General features: G+C 40.0%; 1 protein-coding gene across 1 annotated transcript; it reads right to left on the reverse strand.

Moving 5' to 3' along the window:
• Positions 1-376: 376 nt before the first annotated feature.
• On the reverse strand, positions 377-4,479 carry LOC148998662 (protein EARLY-RESPONSIVE TO DEHYDRATION 7, chloroplastic-like). Its single transcript, XM_089141800.1, has 5 exons — positions 3,280-4,479; positions 2,980-3,146; positions 1,232-1,316; positions 764-968; positions 377-642 (listed from the first exon to the last, which is right to left on the reverse strand). The coding sequence occupies exons 1-4, from the start codon at positions 4,266-4,268 to the stop codon at positions 776-778; spliced, it is 1,434 nt and encodes a 477-aa protein (XP_088997926.1). The 5' UTR covers positions 4,269-4,479; the 3' UTR covers positions 377-642; positions 764-775.
• Positions 4,480-18,747: the final 14,268 nt, after the last annotated feature.

An 18,747-nucleotide genomic window follows, 5' to 3' on the forward strand; every position in this document is an offset into this window, starting at 1 on the left:
GGAGGGGGGGGGCCCCCAAGGGCGGCCCCCCCCCAACACCAAATAAGAAAAGGGCGAACAACAAAAAAAACTCACCCTGCACCCTCACCATAAAAAAAAAAAAAGTCCTGTCCGGGCCGCATCTAAAACCAATATTTTATTTTTTTTTTTTTTTCTTGCTGTGCCTTCCCCCTTCTCCTATGCTCTTTTTTTTTTTTTTTTTTTTTTTTTTTTTTTTTTTTTTTTTTTATTTTTAGTTTGTATTTACATATAAAACTTTTTTTCTCTTTCTCCTCTCTCTCTCCCTTTTCCTTCTTTATTATTTTAATTATATTTTTTTTATTTTTTTTTTTTTTTTTTTTTTTTTTTTTTTTTTTTTTTTTTTTTTTTAAACCGGTAGCATCATTGCCAAAATAGGAATAAAGGCGGGAGATAAGTGGTTTATCTCTTTGCCTGTGTGAGATATTTTGCTATTGTGTGATCACACCAGATGTACTGTAGTTGTAAATTCTTCAATTGGACTCCATATCATTGTTCAAGTGGTCTCTAGTAATTGCTTCAAAAGTTGTCCTGTTGGTGCTCTCCTTGTTTGAAATTCCTGGATGATTCCATGCCAAAAGAGTCATACGCTCCATCTATCTCCATTTAGTTCATCAGATACACCTGCACAAATAAGTATGGGTGAGTTTCCAAAATCATTAGATAAGTAAAGACACTTGAAACAGGTAGGTGTATTCCACGAGGTTATCATACAACAAATAACAAATAGCAGCTACGACCACACCTTTCATCAGCGTTACTTGGAACTTTTAGCTGCCTTTGCCTCAGCGGCCGCTGCCTTAGCAGCAGATTTTGCGAGGGTGGAGGCCTTAATGGCGCTCTTTGGATTGAGTGCCTTGCGTATCTTGAAGACAGCCCAAGCAGTACCTACAGCATGTCCAGCAGCATCCAGCCCTTCACTAGTTGCCTCCGCAGCTTTCTCTCCATACCTGCCACCCAAGTGAATCAGCGACGCATGCTATTTCTCAACAGAAAGGTAACAATTCATGAACTTGAACCCCCAGTGCAATATTCGGTCAGTATATTTCCAAAAAAGCCAAATAAAGATACCCAGAAAAGAAAAAAAGAAAAAAAAAAAAAAAAAAGAAGGAAAGTTCGTTTCAGCTTTTACAGTAAGGAATTGTCAAATTCCTTGCCAACTGAAAGTTTTCAGCAAGGCTAGAGTTGCACAGAAGCATAGTTTCTAATATACCTTTGTGAAACAAGCCCAGTTGTCACAACCGAGGACGTAGACATCACATTCTTTCCAGCTACTTCAACAGCATCACATACCTTGTCTGCAAGGACACAAATGAGCAGTTAACCATCAGCTGATGTAAGAAGCAGTTGAGTATCCGACTAAGGAACCATTAAGAGAATTTGCTTTAGGATAAGGTGAAATGTGGATCAAGAGGATATTCCATGCAACCAAACATGAGGTGCAATGGATGCAGGTGATCATTTACAAAGTTCACATGAAATTAGTATGGGCTGCAAGAACTACAATGATTGGTGCAATACTGCAATGCAATGCTGACAGGCCAATTTCTCATTCATTCATGGCTCTTCTTAGCTTCATGAATCCTCTTAATGAACACTAACATAAGCCTAGATGTAACAACCTGGAAAGCATCAGTAATAACACTAAACTATAAAGCAAAGAACAACCCTGTATCCTAGAGGGTCTAAACATTCATTAGCCTGGTCCAGATGGAAAAGCTTTAGTCCAATCACAACCCAGGAATGAGTCTCCCTGCAAGGCCACCCATGAGAAGGGATAGATGCATCAAAGTTGCAGGAGTAGAGAAAGAGAAGGAGATAACCTAGGCCATGTCTCATTAGGTTCCAGCCAACCCGAGGGAACAATCCGTGAGTTATAACCTGCCTAACTTGAACTATATCTGCTTTTTAACAAATACCACCCAAATACACCTGATTGTTTTATTATCCACAACTGCAACACGCTTCCATCAGAAACAAAATCATTTACAATAGGAATCACCAGTAACTCCAGCTTCCATCCCTAAAGGCTAAACCATACAAACAAACCGTAGAATTAACATATCTAACGACTAGGATGCCATACATGTAAGACATCATAAACCATCCTACATCTCGTACGACTTAACTGTCTAATATCACAGAAACATATACATGATCATCCAAAGGGAACCCCACGTGAAACAATCAAACTCATACGCTAGAGAATAATTATTGTATCTTATTGAATAGATTCTATTTCTTTGAATTATATAGCACGGATGATAAAACAAGTCTATATTTAAGGAAGGATCAAAGGAAATTTGGAACATCAGATGCACCTGGAAAGGTCAAATTGGCTATTATAGTGATTCCTGACATGTTCATTTGCACAAATGTTCATCTACTTGGGAAACCATTGCCAAGAATCTTCTTGTCGTAAGTGCCACAACACATACTAGAAAAATTACTTGTTCTCCATTATAACATTGGTAAGTTCTAGTCATCATTTGCACAAACCAGTATCCACTTCAGAAAATGCCAAGAATCATTTTGTAGCAAGTGCCACATCGGTTTTCAAATCTTGAAACACATACTTGAAAATCTACTTCTTCTCTATTACAACATTATTAAATTCAACTAAATAAAGGAATATATTTTAACAAAATCAGCAACGGAGTGAATTAACACAATTCACATTTTCATTAACATCACAATGTGAGGTATAGGACTCATAGAGTTTTGCCATGAACATGAGCACAGTAACTAAATACAATGAGACTACATTAGAACAGCAGAATTAATAGATCAACAGAAAATAGCAAGCCAATAAATACACACAAAATGTGGGCATAAATGAAAATATGATTACCAAGTTAACACAGACAGAGATTTATGTGCAACGATACTAATTAAGCCTCAAAAATTCCACCATTAGTTACTAAACAAAAGTAGAGGGCAATGATGGGAAGAATAACATACTAAATCCATCAAGGGAAGCAAGAATGATTTCCCCAGGCAAAAGATTGAAAAATTTCTTGCCCGCCTTTGAATTTACGAGAGAGCTAGCAAAGAAACCAGAAACCTTCAACACCCCTGAGAGAACTCCAGTTGCCACTTTCTCTGACATCTTGGTCAGCCTCTTAACCCTGCAGTGATCATGATTACAAACTTAATTCTAATTCATAAGACGAGAGAAGGGGAAAACAAAAAGAAGATACGAGAAACCAATTAAGAAGTCTGAAACTACGAAACATGAAAGTAACACACTAAAATCCAAACCTTTTGATCCTCTTCAGAGTATCAGGACTGATCTCCCCTTTGGAACCAGGTCCCATCCTTTTCTTTAGAACTTCATTTCCCCATTTCAATCTATCCACCGTAACATCACCGCACCATAGAATCCCCCTGATTACCTGCCCAGAACCCGCGGCAATCCCCTTGGCGAGAATCCCACTGTAATCCTCCACATTGGGAGCCAGTGTCGTCCAGTAAGCCGCAGATCTCTCCTCCATCATATCCTTTTTCTTCTCCGAATTCAAATCGGACGGAGCAATCTCTTTTGCCATTGATCCATCCAAAACTTCCGAATGAGCTTTCGCCGACACCTTCTGCACGGAGAAAGCACTGTAACGTTCCAAAATCCCATCCAGTTCCTTAAGCAAGCGTTCCTGCCCCTTGGACGCAATTGTCAGACCATAATTTAACATACTATCTGATTCATCATTCCCAGGGTGTTCATCCTCTCCATCTGATCCATCTCCCGTCGGAACACGAAGGGAGAAGAAGTAATGAGATTCGTCAAGCTTAACAGAAGCCTCGTCCTTGGCAAGAGGCCACTGGATCTGATCATCAATACGAGCAAGAACAGCCACAACGTTCTCGCCCTGCCGAAGGCGAATAATAGTCAAGTCACCATGAGCGAGTTCCACACTGTTTTGCTTGTCGATGAGATGAACAATCGCGCCGGGAACCTTGATTAGAACCTCTTCCTTCGATTCGACCGGGGCGGAAGGGGATTGAGAATTAGGGTTTTTATCAGCTTCATCGTTGTCTGGAAAAAGATTTTCGACGAGGTCTCTCATGTCTAACGAGGGATAGAGAGAAGAAGTAGAAGTAGAAGAAGAAAGTTTCGGGTCCGGCACCGACGAACCTACCGCCGGATACATAGAAGAAGGAGATTTAGAATTCGATGATAGGAAGGGATTTGTAGCATCTGGATTTGATTCGATGACTTGGGGATACAAAGATTGGGGCTTCTTCGAAGCCATTTTTGTCTTCCGCAATTCCTGCTAAGAAGTGTTTACAAAGAAGGGAGAAGCGAGCGAAGAGGGCTAGATAAGGAAATGAAGAAACTTCAGATCGAAGGAAGACGAAGAGAGAGGGTCGGTTGGGAGATACAGTGACAGTTAGCTGTTACGTGGCTGGAGAAGAAAGATGCCGCGTAGATATCGCGGCCGTGGACGGTGAGCTCTGCAAGATCTTTCCCACACTTTCCCGGTAAAATCGAATTTTCCTGTCTTATATTTTTCTATCCGTTTCTCGCCAAACGAGAAACCGTGGGCCCGGACCCACCTCGCGGAACAGATAAGACATAATCTCCGTGGATTGGGCCGACATAAATGGTCGAAAAGGACCCTTCGACGACGCAATGGGGTGACGAAGAAAAGGATCAGTTTTTTTCCGTACGATTGGAATTTATTTGACGGTACGACCTATTCATATGGAGCTAATTTGAGATTAGCATCTATTATTATCTTTGTTTCGGCGTTAATTAATGTATCATCTACCTGAAAAAAACACGTTAATTAATGTATTGTGATTCGTCACCATGGTATCAAACTGTCAACCCTTTTTATTTTATTTTTTATTTTGGATAATTGTTAATTAATTTTACTTTGATTTTAACCGTCTTAATACGCGTGACTGAAGAAAGTTCATAATTAATGCCCCTCGTATTCTAATGAATCTATATATATTAAATCCTATATTTTATCAAGCAAACATTCATTGGATTCCATCTATTTTTAATCATGTTATTCCTTCTTCACTCCATCAAGAACCGTCCAACCTTTTGGTTGGAAAGTGGCAGAGGTCGCACCAACCCAAACTCAAACCGTAACCTGTTATAATTTGTTTTATAGTTTTACATTAAATATTGTCTGAATTATCATACTATCACTAGATAGTTGGTATAAACTATCAAAAAAATTGAACATAAATTCAAAGATCAAGTAGTCACTCTACTACTTGTAAAGGACAATTAGAAGGATTAAGTATGAATGCTCAATAATGTAGTAAGTTTGTTTAAATTAAATAAATATTTATCCAATTCAGAAACATTTATTTTGCATATCAACTAAATACCAACTCAAAAAAAGAGACGGATTTCATAAAAGAAAAAGAAAAAAATCAACATTCTCACAAAACAAGAACCCAATTTCAAGACAATCAATCACAACACAAGTTGGAATTAAATGGGTTTTTTGTTTGAAATTTTGTTTTAAAACTATCCGGTGGAACCTGAGGAATGAACTTGCAGTTTCCATGTTTCTACTTACTATTTGAGTTCTTGATTTCTATAAGGTAGGTGGGATTTCTACAACGTTGAATGACTTTTCATTTTTTAATTGAAATTGATCAATAGCCAAAATTTTATTGATTTTTTCCCATAAAATTTTGGCTATTGTTGCAAGATGCTCGACTATTTATTTTTATTCTTTTTCTTGCATACCATAAATTATTAGCCCAAATTGTAAGTCAACCCGATTATAGACTGAGCCAAAATTGTTAGTTAGCCCGAACCCAACCTGCACCAAACCGAAACCGGCTCGAAACTGTTATTCTACTAACGGCCCATGTTTAGGTTGAGTGTTTTTGAGTCTGAAACCGTTAAGCTAGCTTGAAACCACCCCAAACCGCACCGTTGACATCCCTACCATTTCTTACCTGAAATCCTTAAAATCTCTCTTAGCTCCTAGAATGATGTTTGGTATCTCACTCTTTTGAGAAAAATAGAATATTCTCTACTAAATGGCTGCCATTTACCTTTCTTGCAACATCATTCAATTGATTCTAACGAAATCTGATTCTAAAAAGTCTTTATTGTAAAGCCTTGATGAATGGAAAGAAGATGACCCAAGGTACGACTCTTAAGTATGATTCTCTTCTGCCTTAAAGAGCTCCAAATTTCTCCACTTCATACAAGGAATTTAACTGAGGATAATAATTATCCAAATCAATCACTTCACTTACAATATTTCAAATGCAACTTGATAATGAATTCTACGCTGATGTAGAAAGGAAACATGGATTCAAGTGGTTAACGGCTATTAGGAAAGAGAGTCGCTATCTCACACAAGTAGCTGGAGCAAGAAGTTTTGATTCTTTATTGGAAGCGGTTTTGTATGGCTTAGTGGATGGTTGGATGTTTAGTCTAGAAATAGGTATTCAAGCTATTGAAGTTTAGTCGGCCATCTTCATCTTCTCACCATTCTCATCTGAGGATTTCTCCCTCATGTGGAAACTGATCTGGAACTCTGCTACATTCCCTAAGATCAAATTTCTAATGTGGCGAATGTCCTCAAACGGTCTACATACCACCACCGCCCCTATTCTCAGACAAATTCCTATAAAAACAACCTGTTCTAGATGTGGTAATGCTTCTGAGTCAACGGACCATCAATTCTTTCAATGCCCTTATGCTAAAACTATATGGTTTGGCTCTCAACTTGCTCCAAGGATTAATAGTTTAGAAGATTCATATATAGCAGAATGGCTTTCAGCTTGGTGTGTTCTCCAAAGGAATGATAAAAGGCTTTGCATGAACTCTTTGGTCAAGCTTCTTTCATTCTTTGGTCTCTATGGCTGGCACGAAACAAGCTCATCTTTAATGGTATTGATTCGGCTCCTCATGAGGTGATTTCTAAAGCTTCTATAGCATGTTCATAATACTTCTCGGTTTGGAATCTGTTTGCTTTACCAAATCTCCCCCCCCTTCTCGTGATTGGCTCTCTCCGGAGGAGGGATGGATTAAAATCAATTTAGATGTTGCCTTTTCGGATTTTGCACTTAGTGGGGGCATTGGAGTTATTGGGAGATCAATAACCGTGAAATTTTTTTGGTGTTCTCGGATGAGGTGCTTGATGAGTTCAAGCTTATCTGGGAGCTTGAAGCCATTAAGGCTGGTCTTCAATCTGCCTTGGATCTTGGATACCATAGAATTATTGTTGAATTTGATTGCTTGGTTCTTTGTTAAATCTCTCCTTTGGGGGGAAGGCGATGCTCCTCCGGCAGCTGCTCCGGTGGTGGATGATATATTGGAGCTTGCCTCTTCCGCTTGTGTTCGATTCGAATTTATTCCGTGCTCTTCCAACATTGTTGCGGACTCCTTGGCCCTGCGTGGCATTTCTATTGGTTCCAGGCTTTTTTGGCCTATGAGCTCTGTCACATCCACCCAGCCGGTACCCCATTTGGAATACCCGGGATGTGATCCACAGTCCAAGGATCAATGATATGAGGTCCATGCCTCCCACATACACGGTAACATAATCATGAACAGTAATAATCAATGGTAAAAACAGTTAATACTAAGTATCATGAATACGATAAGATTAACTAAATCAGAGTGCGGAACTCCATAACCTTGAAGCATAAACATAATCATAAGGGTGAGAGAAGGTATGATAACCACTCTCTCAGAGCAGCGGAAAAGAAGTGTGATAACGTCAAATACATGTCCAAGTGTCAAAAGATAATCCCAAAGATAAGTTAGTTACAAGATCCAAGGTTCCACAAATACACCGGGGGAATGGGGCACTATGCTAGGGTTTCTTCTATGCGATGGTAGTCTCCTCAACAAGACGGATGAAGTAAACCCAACGCTGCCGCTCCCGCACAACTGTGGGGCTAACCCTGGTGCGGATAGTAATCCTCCTCGGCTCCAATATACGGATCCTCACCGACGCCACTACCCGGAGGGTAGTATGTGGAATCATAGTCCGCCTCATAGGAGGTGCCATCGTAATCTTCAGTACTTGGAATATAATCTAAAACATTTGCACAAAAGGAATGAGTTCGAAGAACTCAGCAAGGAAGTTATTCCATAATTAGAAATCATACACATTCAGAACATATAATAATGCAATGCGATATGGAACATATGATGTAATTATGAGTCTAACTCTATGAATGCTAGTCTCTAGGGTAGACATGCTTTAAGTCATAGCACCGTACTTCTCTGGGTCGTCAGTCACTCTCCCATTTCCATATCTTGGGAATGCCCGGGGAAGATCGGTAAAGTCATCAAAAAGCCGTGGTAAGGGGATCGGTCACCGCTCTCTCACATCACCATTTGGTCAAAATCTTGGCGTATGTCACAAGTAAAGCCTAGCCCAATGCAAGTCATCTACTCGGTCGATCAAGTCGATTCGGATACGTCCATTCCTCGCCCCCGGCGATCCTTTCCGGTATCCTTCACACTAGAGTCGGCGAAATCCCGGATTTCGGACTCATCAACCCTATTGGTCATCCACATATAGTAAACGGGAAGCTCTCACGTCCTCTCACGGATTGGTTACCGGTCTTGAGCGCCCGTGAGCCCAAGTCTATCCATATGCAACTTTACCAATAAATGGCCCCTTTCAGGTATCCGTAGCATGGTTTATGTCCCCTACCGGATTGGCTACCGGCCTAGAGCGCCCATCCAACCATACACTACCACGGGTCGTTCGGTCTTAATGCCCTTCCGATTCGGGTCTGACACGACAAGGATGAACCTAGCCACACAACTAGACAGTCCTATGTATGTCATCCAATAACTCGGGAGAGTGTCGATAGGCACCATCGGAGAACATCCCATACTATTCCCTCCGATGCCCAAGGACAGAAGTGTCAGTAGGACACCCCCCAATCCCAAGTCATACGTAAGCAATCACACATCCAATCTCATCATTGCTCATGCATCCAAAGCATTTCCATAATAGTAATCAAATCATGATATTGAAACGAATCATTATGAACATAAGCAAATCAAAATGGTAAAGTAACACAACAAGAGTATAAAGATTTAAATGCTACTGTTCTAACTCATATGTAACAGTCTTATAATGATTGAAAGGAAATTAAGGGATTTCATTCTTTAAATAAAGCACAATTCAATATTTGATGACTTATATGTTTATGGAGATAATCATCCTTACCTTGGGTGAATTGATGATGAATTGAGAATACCAAAAATAGTCCAATAGAATTGTTAAGGCCCTAAACAAACATCAATAATAAGTTAGAAAAGAAGTCGGGAGGATCGGATGTCATTTGGATCAAAATTGGCTAAGGTTGCTGTTAGCAACAACTTTGGTCGATGGTCTTGGTCGATGGATTCGACCAAAAGGATCGACCAAAATTGTCTTCGGGACAGAAATGTGGATTTTGGGGGTTTTCATCCGAAATGAGTCTTCCGGTGTTCGGATCAATCTGAAACTTGGAGGCATACTTAACAACAGTAGTAGGACACTATAAATCAAGAAATCAACCCAATCCAATGGTCTAAATAAAAAGCCCCAATTTGAGCTATCAAGTTCAAGTGATAAACATCATGGCATGAGTTGGAATTGATTGCATTGATGAGGAATAGCATATAATAGTTAGAGGAGCTAATAGAAATTCGATTGGAATTATATGGCAATGTTAAACATGAACATAATACACTCTATAGCTCATTTTGGTATCAAATGGCATGATGTTAATAGGTAAATCATGGAATACATATGCTAGGCATGAGATAGAAGCATAGCATCAATGAATAGCTAAGGAAATCATGAATTGAACATGAGTAGACACTTTGAGTGGTGGTTGCAAGGTTGCAGCACCATTCCCAATGTCTCATCAGCAAGGTGACAATAGAAAAGAGTAGAAAATGGTAGGGTAGAGAGTGGAATGAGGAGTCATACCTTAGTGTGGAAGATGAAGACAAGAATCAATGATAAACTAAGTGTCTTTGATGAGGTACCCTTCACACTAACCAAGGAGCTGCTTTGGGAAGCTCTCCCCACATTCCCAGGTGAGAAAATGATTGCAAAAGGGCTCAAGGCTCGAGGTTATATTAAACAGAAAATGAATATTCCATGGAATCATTAACTTGGCAGACTGGGATATTTTGGTCTGGAGACTTGGAATATTCCTTTTCTATTTAATATAACCTCGAGCCTTGAGCCCTTTTGCAATCATTTTATCAATATTAACTCTATTTCATAGAGTTATCACTCTCTCACATCACCATTTGGTCAAGTCTTGGCGCATGTCACGGTGAAAGCCTAGCCCAATTCAAGTCATCTACTCGGTCGGTCAAGTCGGATTCGGATACGTCCATTCCTCGCCCCCGGCGATCCTTTCGGTATCCTTCACACTAGAGTCAGCGAAATCCTGGATTTCGGACTCATCAACCCTATTGGTCATCCACATATAGTAAACGGGAAGCTCTCACGACCTCTCACGGATTGGTTACCGGTCTTGAGTGCCCGTGAGCCCAAGTCTATCCATATGCAACTTTACCAATAAATGACCCCTTTCAGGTATCCGTAGCATGGTTTATGTCCCCTACCGGATTGGCTACCGGCCTAGAGCGCCCATCCAACCATACACTACCACGGGTTGTTCGGTCTCAATGCCCTTCCGATTCGGGTCTGACACGACAAGGATAAACCTAGCCACACAACTAGACAGTCCTATGTATGTCATCCAATAACTCGGGAGAGTGTCGATAGGCACCATCGGAGAACATCCCATACTATTCCCTCCGATGCCCAAGGACAGAAGTGTCAGTAGGACACCCCCCAATCCCAAGTCATACGTAAGCAATCACATATCCAATCTCATCATTTCTCATGCATCCAATGCATATCCATAATAGTAATCAAATCATGATATTGAAACAAATCATTATAAACATAAGCAAATCAAATTGATAAAGTAACATAACAAGAGTATAAAGATTTAAATGCTACTGTTCTAACACATATGTAACAGTCTCATAATGATTGAAAGAAAATCAAGAGATTTCATTCTTTAAATAAAACACAATTCAATATTTGATGACTTATATGTTTATGTAGATAACCATCCTTACCTTAGGTTGAGTTGATGATGAATTGAGAATACCAAGAATTAGTCCAAAAGAATTGTTAAGACCCTAAACAAACATCAATAATAAGTTAGAGAAGAAGTCGGGAAGATCGGACGTCAAACGGATCAAAACGGAGCAAGGTTGCTGTCAGCAACAAGTTTGGTCGATGGTCTTGGTCGATGGTATCGACCAAAAGGATCGACCAAAATTGTCTTCGGGATAGAAAAGTGGATTTTGGGGATTTTGGTCCGAAATGGGTCTTCCGAGGTTCGGATCGATTCGAAACTTGGAGGAATGATTAATAACAATGTAAGAACACTACCTAGCAAGTATTATCACAATCCAATGGTCCAAATGAAAACCCCCCAAATTGAGGTCCTATGTTCTAAAGACAAGAATCCTAGCATTCATGAGAAATTGATGTAATTGAAAGGGAAGCTAGAGAATTAGTTGGGGAATATGTTAGGAACATGGTTACAATCATTTGCAAGCCAGAGATTAGACTAATCATACTCCACATCTCAGTTTAGTATAAGAAATCAAGTTGTTAAGCAAGGAATCATGGTAATGTATATGTAAGGACCAAGATGCAAGTGAAGCATAGCAAGAATGAAGGAAAAGCAAGTATAAATGGGAAGAGACGTTCATGGCAAGGTGTTTGCAAGGTTGCAGCACCTTGGCCATGGTCTCACCAGTAAAAAGAAGAAGGGAAGTGAATAGAATAGAGAGCAAGAGAGAGAATCATACCTTAGAAGATGGTAGTTGGAGAAGAGAGACAAGGATTCTTGTAGAAGGTCATCACCCAAGCTAAGGAGGAGCCTAAGAGGAGCCTTCCCACGTTCTCGGGTGTTGAAATGAGTGAAATATCGTTCTAGGTTCGAGGTTTCACTTAAATAGATGAAGGAATATCCAAAAAGCATCTTTTTCTCGATTAAGGTAACTTTGGTCGTTGGTTTTGGTTGATGGCATCGACCAAAAGGATCGACCAAAACAGTAATGAGGTTTCAGCAAAAAATCCAGAAATAGTTCAGCAACTTCGAACAGGGATTCGGAGGGATATACAAGGTCAAATTGAGTGAGGTTTTCTCCTACAAGTCAATCAAGAAGTATAGTTTCCAGAAATACCTTTGGATCAAGCATGGGAGATCATTAGGTCCACCAACTAAGCTCACCTTCTTCGATGCGCAAGCAGGATTTTCCAGACATAGTTCAGCAACTTCGGACGAGGGATTTGGAGGGCTATATGGGGTCAAATGGAGTGGGGTTTTCTCCTACAAGTCCATCAAGAAGTCTAGTTTCAGGAAATATAATCGGATTGGGCACAGGAGTTCATTTGGTATTTCAACTAATTCACCCCTCTTCGGTGCGCAGATTCAAAACTAACACTGACAATGCTCTCAAGTGAGGGGCATCATCGTCAATGTCCAAGGGCTTGGGCTCCGACGCCAAATCAACAATCAAAAGGGTCCACAAGTCTCATTTCCCCCCACTTCGGGTTTTCGGACCTACAAACATAACAGGTCCCGGGCCGGGTCAAGGTTAGGATAAGGCCAGACATTATAGATCTACCCTAAGGGAAAGGTCTGACATGGCTTCCTAAGGTTTTCAAAGATAATAATATTGAAATCAAGGTCCAACTTTAAGGTCTAACATTGAATAAGTCTTTCTTTATCCCAAAATAAATAGGGTGGTCGGGCTAGGTTTGGGCTGGATGTTACATTCTCCCACCCTTAAAATAATTTCGTCCTCGAAATTGGGAGAGTACTAGGCTTCTAAAGAGATGGAGGAGATTGCTTTTATCTTGACCTTTCTTCTCCCAAAATCTTCGGAAAACAAATAACAATAAGTCTTTTGTAAGAAACAAGGAATAAATCTAACATGCTTTGAAATCAAATCAAAAGTATGATCATGGTTTCATGGAGACTTCACAAGGATCATGGCGAAGATCAATATGAAGATCATAAAACCATAAGAATGACAGGAGATTGTAGAAGAGATGGTTGCAAGAATGCGGCATCTTCTTCTAAGTCTCAATCATAAAGAATAAAACATAGTAAGAGTAGATCAATACAACACAAGAGGGATTACTAACCTTTGATTGAGGAACAGGAGATGAAAAGTTTAAAGTCTTGAAACAATTAAAGGGAATAACAAATCATGAAGATCACACTTGATTTTTCTTCGAAATCATCATGTGGAGAGTTCACAAGGTTATAGGGTGTATGGAGGTCTACTCTACAACAGCAGGGGTAGAAGGATCATTATATAGTGCATGGAGATCCTCTATACAATAGCATGTATAGAAAAATCAATAATGGGAATGACTTAAGATCACTCTCTCATCAAAGGGAATAGAAGGCACAAGAAGAAATCGTAGGGAAAATAGATCAGCTTCGGGGTAAACTTCTACCAAATGAAACTAGGCAACTCATACGATAGAGAATAAATTGAACAATGTATATGGTAGGTATCGATTTGGCACAGTAGCAAGGTTAGGATTAGGCGGAATTTCACATTCTCCCCCCCTTAAAATAATTTCGTCCTCGAAATTGAAAGCATACCTGGACTTCCAATACGATGAGGAAACTTCTTCAAGGGTGTGATTGTTCCACCAAATCTTTACCAAGGGAAAGGAAAGTACAACGAGAAATAGGTCTAATAGGTAAAGAAGCATGGACTCTTGGCTGACTTCTTAAATGACAGATAGGAACTCAAAACAAAAGCAGACGTTAAGAAAGCAAGAGATGCATAGGTGACAAATCAAACGAAGATATGAACAAAGGTTACGAATAATGAACTTGAAGAAAAGTTTTCTAGGCTTCTCAAAAGGTTCAAGGGTTTCAAAGGTCTTCCATAAACATCACACTTCCAACAAGTCAACCACACTTAAATTAGCTGCACAGGTCACTAAAATCCAAACAATGCATAAAAATCAATTTTTCTCAAAACTGGCCAAAGCAGCAAATTTTCACTTTCTTGGTCGATGGCATCGACCAAAAGGATCGACCAAAAAAATCTGCGCGAAAAATCAGATTTAAGGGGCCCACTTCTCTTTTCATTTTCATTTCTCACATTACCAATTCGAGTTTAGCTCTGGGGAAAACGACTTCCTAGGGTTTCAAAGGGTTTTCCAAGCTTGATTCAAGGCTCCAAAAACACTTGCAACCCTCTCTTGATCATCAACACAAGTAGGTTCTTTTTTTCTTTCTTTCTTTCTTTCTTCTTCTTCTTCTTCTTCTTCTTCTTCTTCTTCTTCTTTTTTTTTTTTTTTTTTTTTTTGTCTCTTTTCTTGAAAACTTCATTTACCATTGATGTGTTTTTCATTAAAACAAAATAATGCTTGTTGCTAATGGTTAGACTCATGCATGTAAGTGATTAGAAACATGTTTCCATAAATTTTCAAGTAAGACTAAGCTTCAAACACAAGATTGCATTCATTTTGGTTACCAAAACACTATTCATTTCACAAAAACCCAACTTTACAAAAACTTGTCTCATTTTCAAACCAAATTGAATTTTAGCATGAAATAAATTCTAAAATACTGATTCACTATAGGGGAGGTGTTCCCACTCTCCATTCGGCCAAATTCCAATTTTTTTAAAAATCACAAATGCAAGCTAAGAGAGGGATTTTCTCTCTCCTACTTGCTGAATTTTCAATTTGAATATGCCAAAAAGATGAATTTTTCACCAAACAAAGTATTCTCGCATGTTTGTACAGGTCTTATGCACATGTTAGAATAATCAAATCAAAATTTTACCAAAAACAAAATTTTATGAAAATTTACGAAAATGCCCTTCATTTAACAATCACACACTTCGGGACTAATTCAAATGAATTCCTTTCTTTGTTTCAACAGATTCACCATGCCTAGAGGAGGGCGACGGGTGGATAGGGGTAGAGGACTTGTTCCCCGGTCAGAGGTTACGGACGAGGAGTATTCACTACCCCTACGGCTGAGTTTCTATACGAGCATTATTTCCATGATATACCAATCGAGCACGGACGATTGGTGGATGTGGATGATTTAGAGGTATTTCGCATCCGAGAGAGATTAGAGGCTATGGATTGGCTTCACTTATACACTACGGCACAGCCGGTCTACCCGAGATCTTGTCGGATACTTCTATAGTAACGACTTACCGTATAGAGGATGATCCGCGGGATGGTTCCGGGATTGTCATGGATTCTATGGTTGGGGGCAAGGAAATCGGTTTCACTACTAGGACATTGGCTCGCATCTTAGATGTCCTAATTGTATGAGATTCTCGTTGGTGGATTCCCGCTGGTACAAACATCATTGATGCGCTTGCGACGCAAGCTAGGTCGGAGGATGAGGGTGATATTGTCAAGGACGATGACATAGAGGATGAGGATGCCGATGGCAGGTGATGATGGAGATGAGCATGGTGACAATGATGATCATGATGGGGCTCCAGTTCGGGATGAGGATGTTATTGATAATGGGGAGACGAAAATCATAGAGATGAGGATCGAGGTCAGGATGAGATTTCGAGACACGAGGAGATTCTTACACCACGCTTCCGTGAGATTGGAGATCCAACACATATGACTTATGAGGCTCCGGGTGTGGCTTCTCATTAGTCATTGATTTACTCTATACTTGAGAGGATAAAAGCTCGACAGGAGAGGATACAGTCCTATATGTATACCTTGGGAGAGAAATTTGCACGACTGGAGAAGGAGTTCAGATCCAGGAGGGATCAGACAGATCACTGGATTCGATCACTTAGATAGATAGTGCTAGGAGTTTCCTTTTATGCTTTCTTAGATGTATTTCTTTTCAGACTTGTAAAAATTTCTTATGTGATTAATGAAATTAAGTTGGTTTCACTTATGTTATTGTACATTATGCATTTCTTTTATTGCATTAGAAATTGTAAATGTTTAATTATGACTTATGACTCATGACGACTACTCACTACAACACCCAACAAGACTCATACGACAACACACGACGACAATACGACTTAGACTCATAACAACACATAATGACAACACGGCTCACCACAAAGACTTACTCACAAGGGCGACTCTCGGCGACAAATTTTCAACTCAAGACTCAACACACATACTCAATAACTCAAAACTGACAACTTAACTCTAACCATGACTACAACTAAGTCATAAACTTTTAATTATTGTGTATTATTCCACCAAGATGTATTATGCTTCATTTATTCAAGTTTCTAATCCAAGTTTTCTATTATTCCATTATAAGAAAGTTTGAGTCACTTCTGAATCTATGACTCAAGGATGCTTTATTACTGTGTTCCATGATTATGATTGTCCGAAAACTTGGGTTTATTATTCAAGGGAATGAGGCGACATCCCATCCCTAACACACAAATATAAAACTGAACTGCTACAAACAAGTCCCGATCTTGGTCTACTCGTCTTTATCAACTGGTTCATCGCCACCAGTGTGATACAAGTCTTCAACTCGACCTCCAGAGGGTTGACTGCCACAGTCAACCAACAGAAAAGTCTAACAAAATATGTTGCAAAAAGGAGTGAGTTCGAAAGAACTCAGCAAGGTAGTCATTCCATAAAATATAAATATATGATACAAGCCATAACATGATGCAATATGATATGGAACACATGATGCAAGTATGGTTCTAACTCTATGAATGCTGGTCTCTAAGGTAGACATGCTTTAAGTCATAGCACCATACTTCTCTTGGTCGTCAATCACTCTCCCATTTCCATATCTTGGGAATGCCGGGGGAAGATCGGTAAAGTCATCAAAAAAAACCGTGGCAAGGGGAATCGGTCACCGCTCTCTCACATCACCATTTGGTCAGAAATCTTGGCGCATGTCACAGTAAAGCCTAGCCCAGTGCAAGTCATCTACTCAGTCGGTCATGTCAGATTCAGATACGTCCATTCCTCGCCCCCTGCGATCCTTTCCGGTATCCTTCACACTAGAGTCAGCGAAATCCCGGATTTCGGACTCATCAACCCTATCGGTCATCTACATATAGTAAACGGGAAGCTCTCACGTCCTCTCACGGGTTGGTTACCGGTCTTGAGCGCCCGTGAGCCCAAGTCTATCCATATACAACTCTACCAATAAATGGCCCCTTTCAGGTATCCGTAGCATGGTTTATGTCCCCTACCGGATTGGTTACCGGCCTAGAGCGCCCATCCAACCATACACTACCACGGGTTGTTCGGTCTCAATGCCCTTACGATTCGGGTCTGACACGACAAGGATAAACCTAGCCAACCAACTAGACAGTCCTATGTATGTCATCCAATAACCCAGGAGAGAGTCGATAGGCACCTTCGGAGAACATCCCATACTATTCCCTCTGGTGCCCAAGGACAGAAGTGTCAGTAGGACACCCCCCAATCCCAAGTCATACGTAAGCAATCACATATCCAATCTCATCATTTCTCATGCATCCAATGCATATCCATAATAGTAATCAAATCACGATATTGAAACGAATCACTATAAACATAAGCAAATCAAAAGGATAAAGTAACACAACAAGAGTATAAAGATTTTAAATGCTACTGTTCTAACACATATGTAACAGTCTCATAATGATTGAAAGAAAATCAAGAGATTTCATTCTTTAAATAAAACACAATTCAATATTTGATGACTTATATGTTTATGGAGATAACCATCCTTACCTTGGGTGAATTGATGATGAATTGAGAATACCAACTGTTGGAATTTATTAATTTGATTAATAAATTAAATGCCCAAGGGCAATATTGGAAACTCACTATTAGGGCGGTTACAAAATAGGGTTATATATTTTGGTAACCACCGCATTAGTGAGTAAGTGTGTGATTCATTCGTACGAGCGAATCTCGGAGAGAAACGGCTCCATCTCTCTCTCTCCCTCTCTCATAGAATCGCGAGGCCAAGGAAGCTTTTTTCCTTTCCTCGCTTTTGATCTTCATTCCATTAATCCACGGCATTTGGGTTGTGAATATCATTCCCTTTCCTAGTGATTGTGGAATCACCCCGGTAGAGCTTTGGTGGTTGAACGAGAACGTGGATTTAGACTTCCGCTGCGAATACTTCAAGTAAGGAAGCGAATCCGGGTAAGGAATCTTTCCCCGATCAATTAAACAATATTGATATATGGAGAATTACCAACATTGGCATCGAGCCATTGGTTCCCACGGTTCTTTGTTCCTCCCCATTGTTTATTTTAATTGTATGGATCCAATGGGAGGATCAAGGGTTTAATACGAAACCCATGGGAGAATTGATAGGGTTTTTGGAAACCCTTTATTTTGATTCAGATCCGAGTGGGAGGATCTTGTGAATTTCCCTAGTGAAGATTTGCATGAATTGATGATAAATTTTGTTAAGATTTAATGCTGGATTTTTTTTTTCATGTGATCGTGGATGTTTTTTTCTTTGGAAAAAAAAAATCGTTAAATGGGGAATTAACGTCTGTGTACCAGACGGATGCTGAGAAGGTGAGCCGTCTCGGAATCCGTTTGGTCACGAGAGGGAGCTAGACGGACTCTCGGATGGTGCGCCATCTCGGAATCTGTCCGGTCACGAAGCTGAGACGGACTTTCAGACGGTGCGCCGTCTCAGAATCCGTCTGGTCACAGAATGCCAGAAGGA

Source organism: Hakea prostrata, unplaced genomic scaffold (assembly GCF_041222555.1).
Source record: "Hakea prostrata isolate BN-2017 unplaced genomic scaffold, UWA_Hpros_2 contig_199, whole genome shotgun sequence".
Taxonomy (NCBI): domain Eukaryota; kingdom Viridiplantae; phylum Streptophyta; class Magnoliopsida; order Proteales; family Proteaceae; genus Hakea; species Hakea prostrata.

Excerpts from the sequence above, each read along its gene's own strand:
- LOC148998662 (XM_089141800.1), bottom strand. The coding sequence starts at position 4,268 with ATGGCTTCGAAGAAGCCCCAATCTTTGTATCCCCAAGTCATCGAATCA. Across the intron at positions 1,317-2,979 it reads TGCTTCCCTTGATGGATTTA|ACAAGGTATGTGATGCTGTT; the intron begins GTATGTTATTCT and ends GTGTCCTTGCAG. Across the intron at positions 969-1,231 it reads ACTGGGCTTGTTTCACAAAG|GTATGGAGAGAAAGCTGCGG; the intron begins GTATATTAGAAA and ends CTTGGGTGGCAG.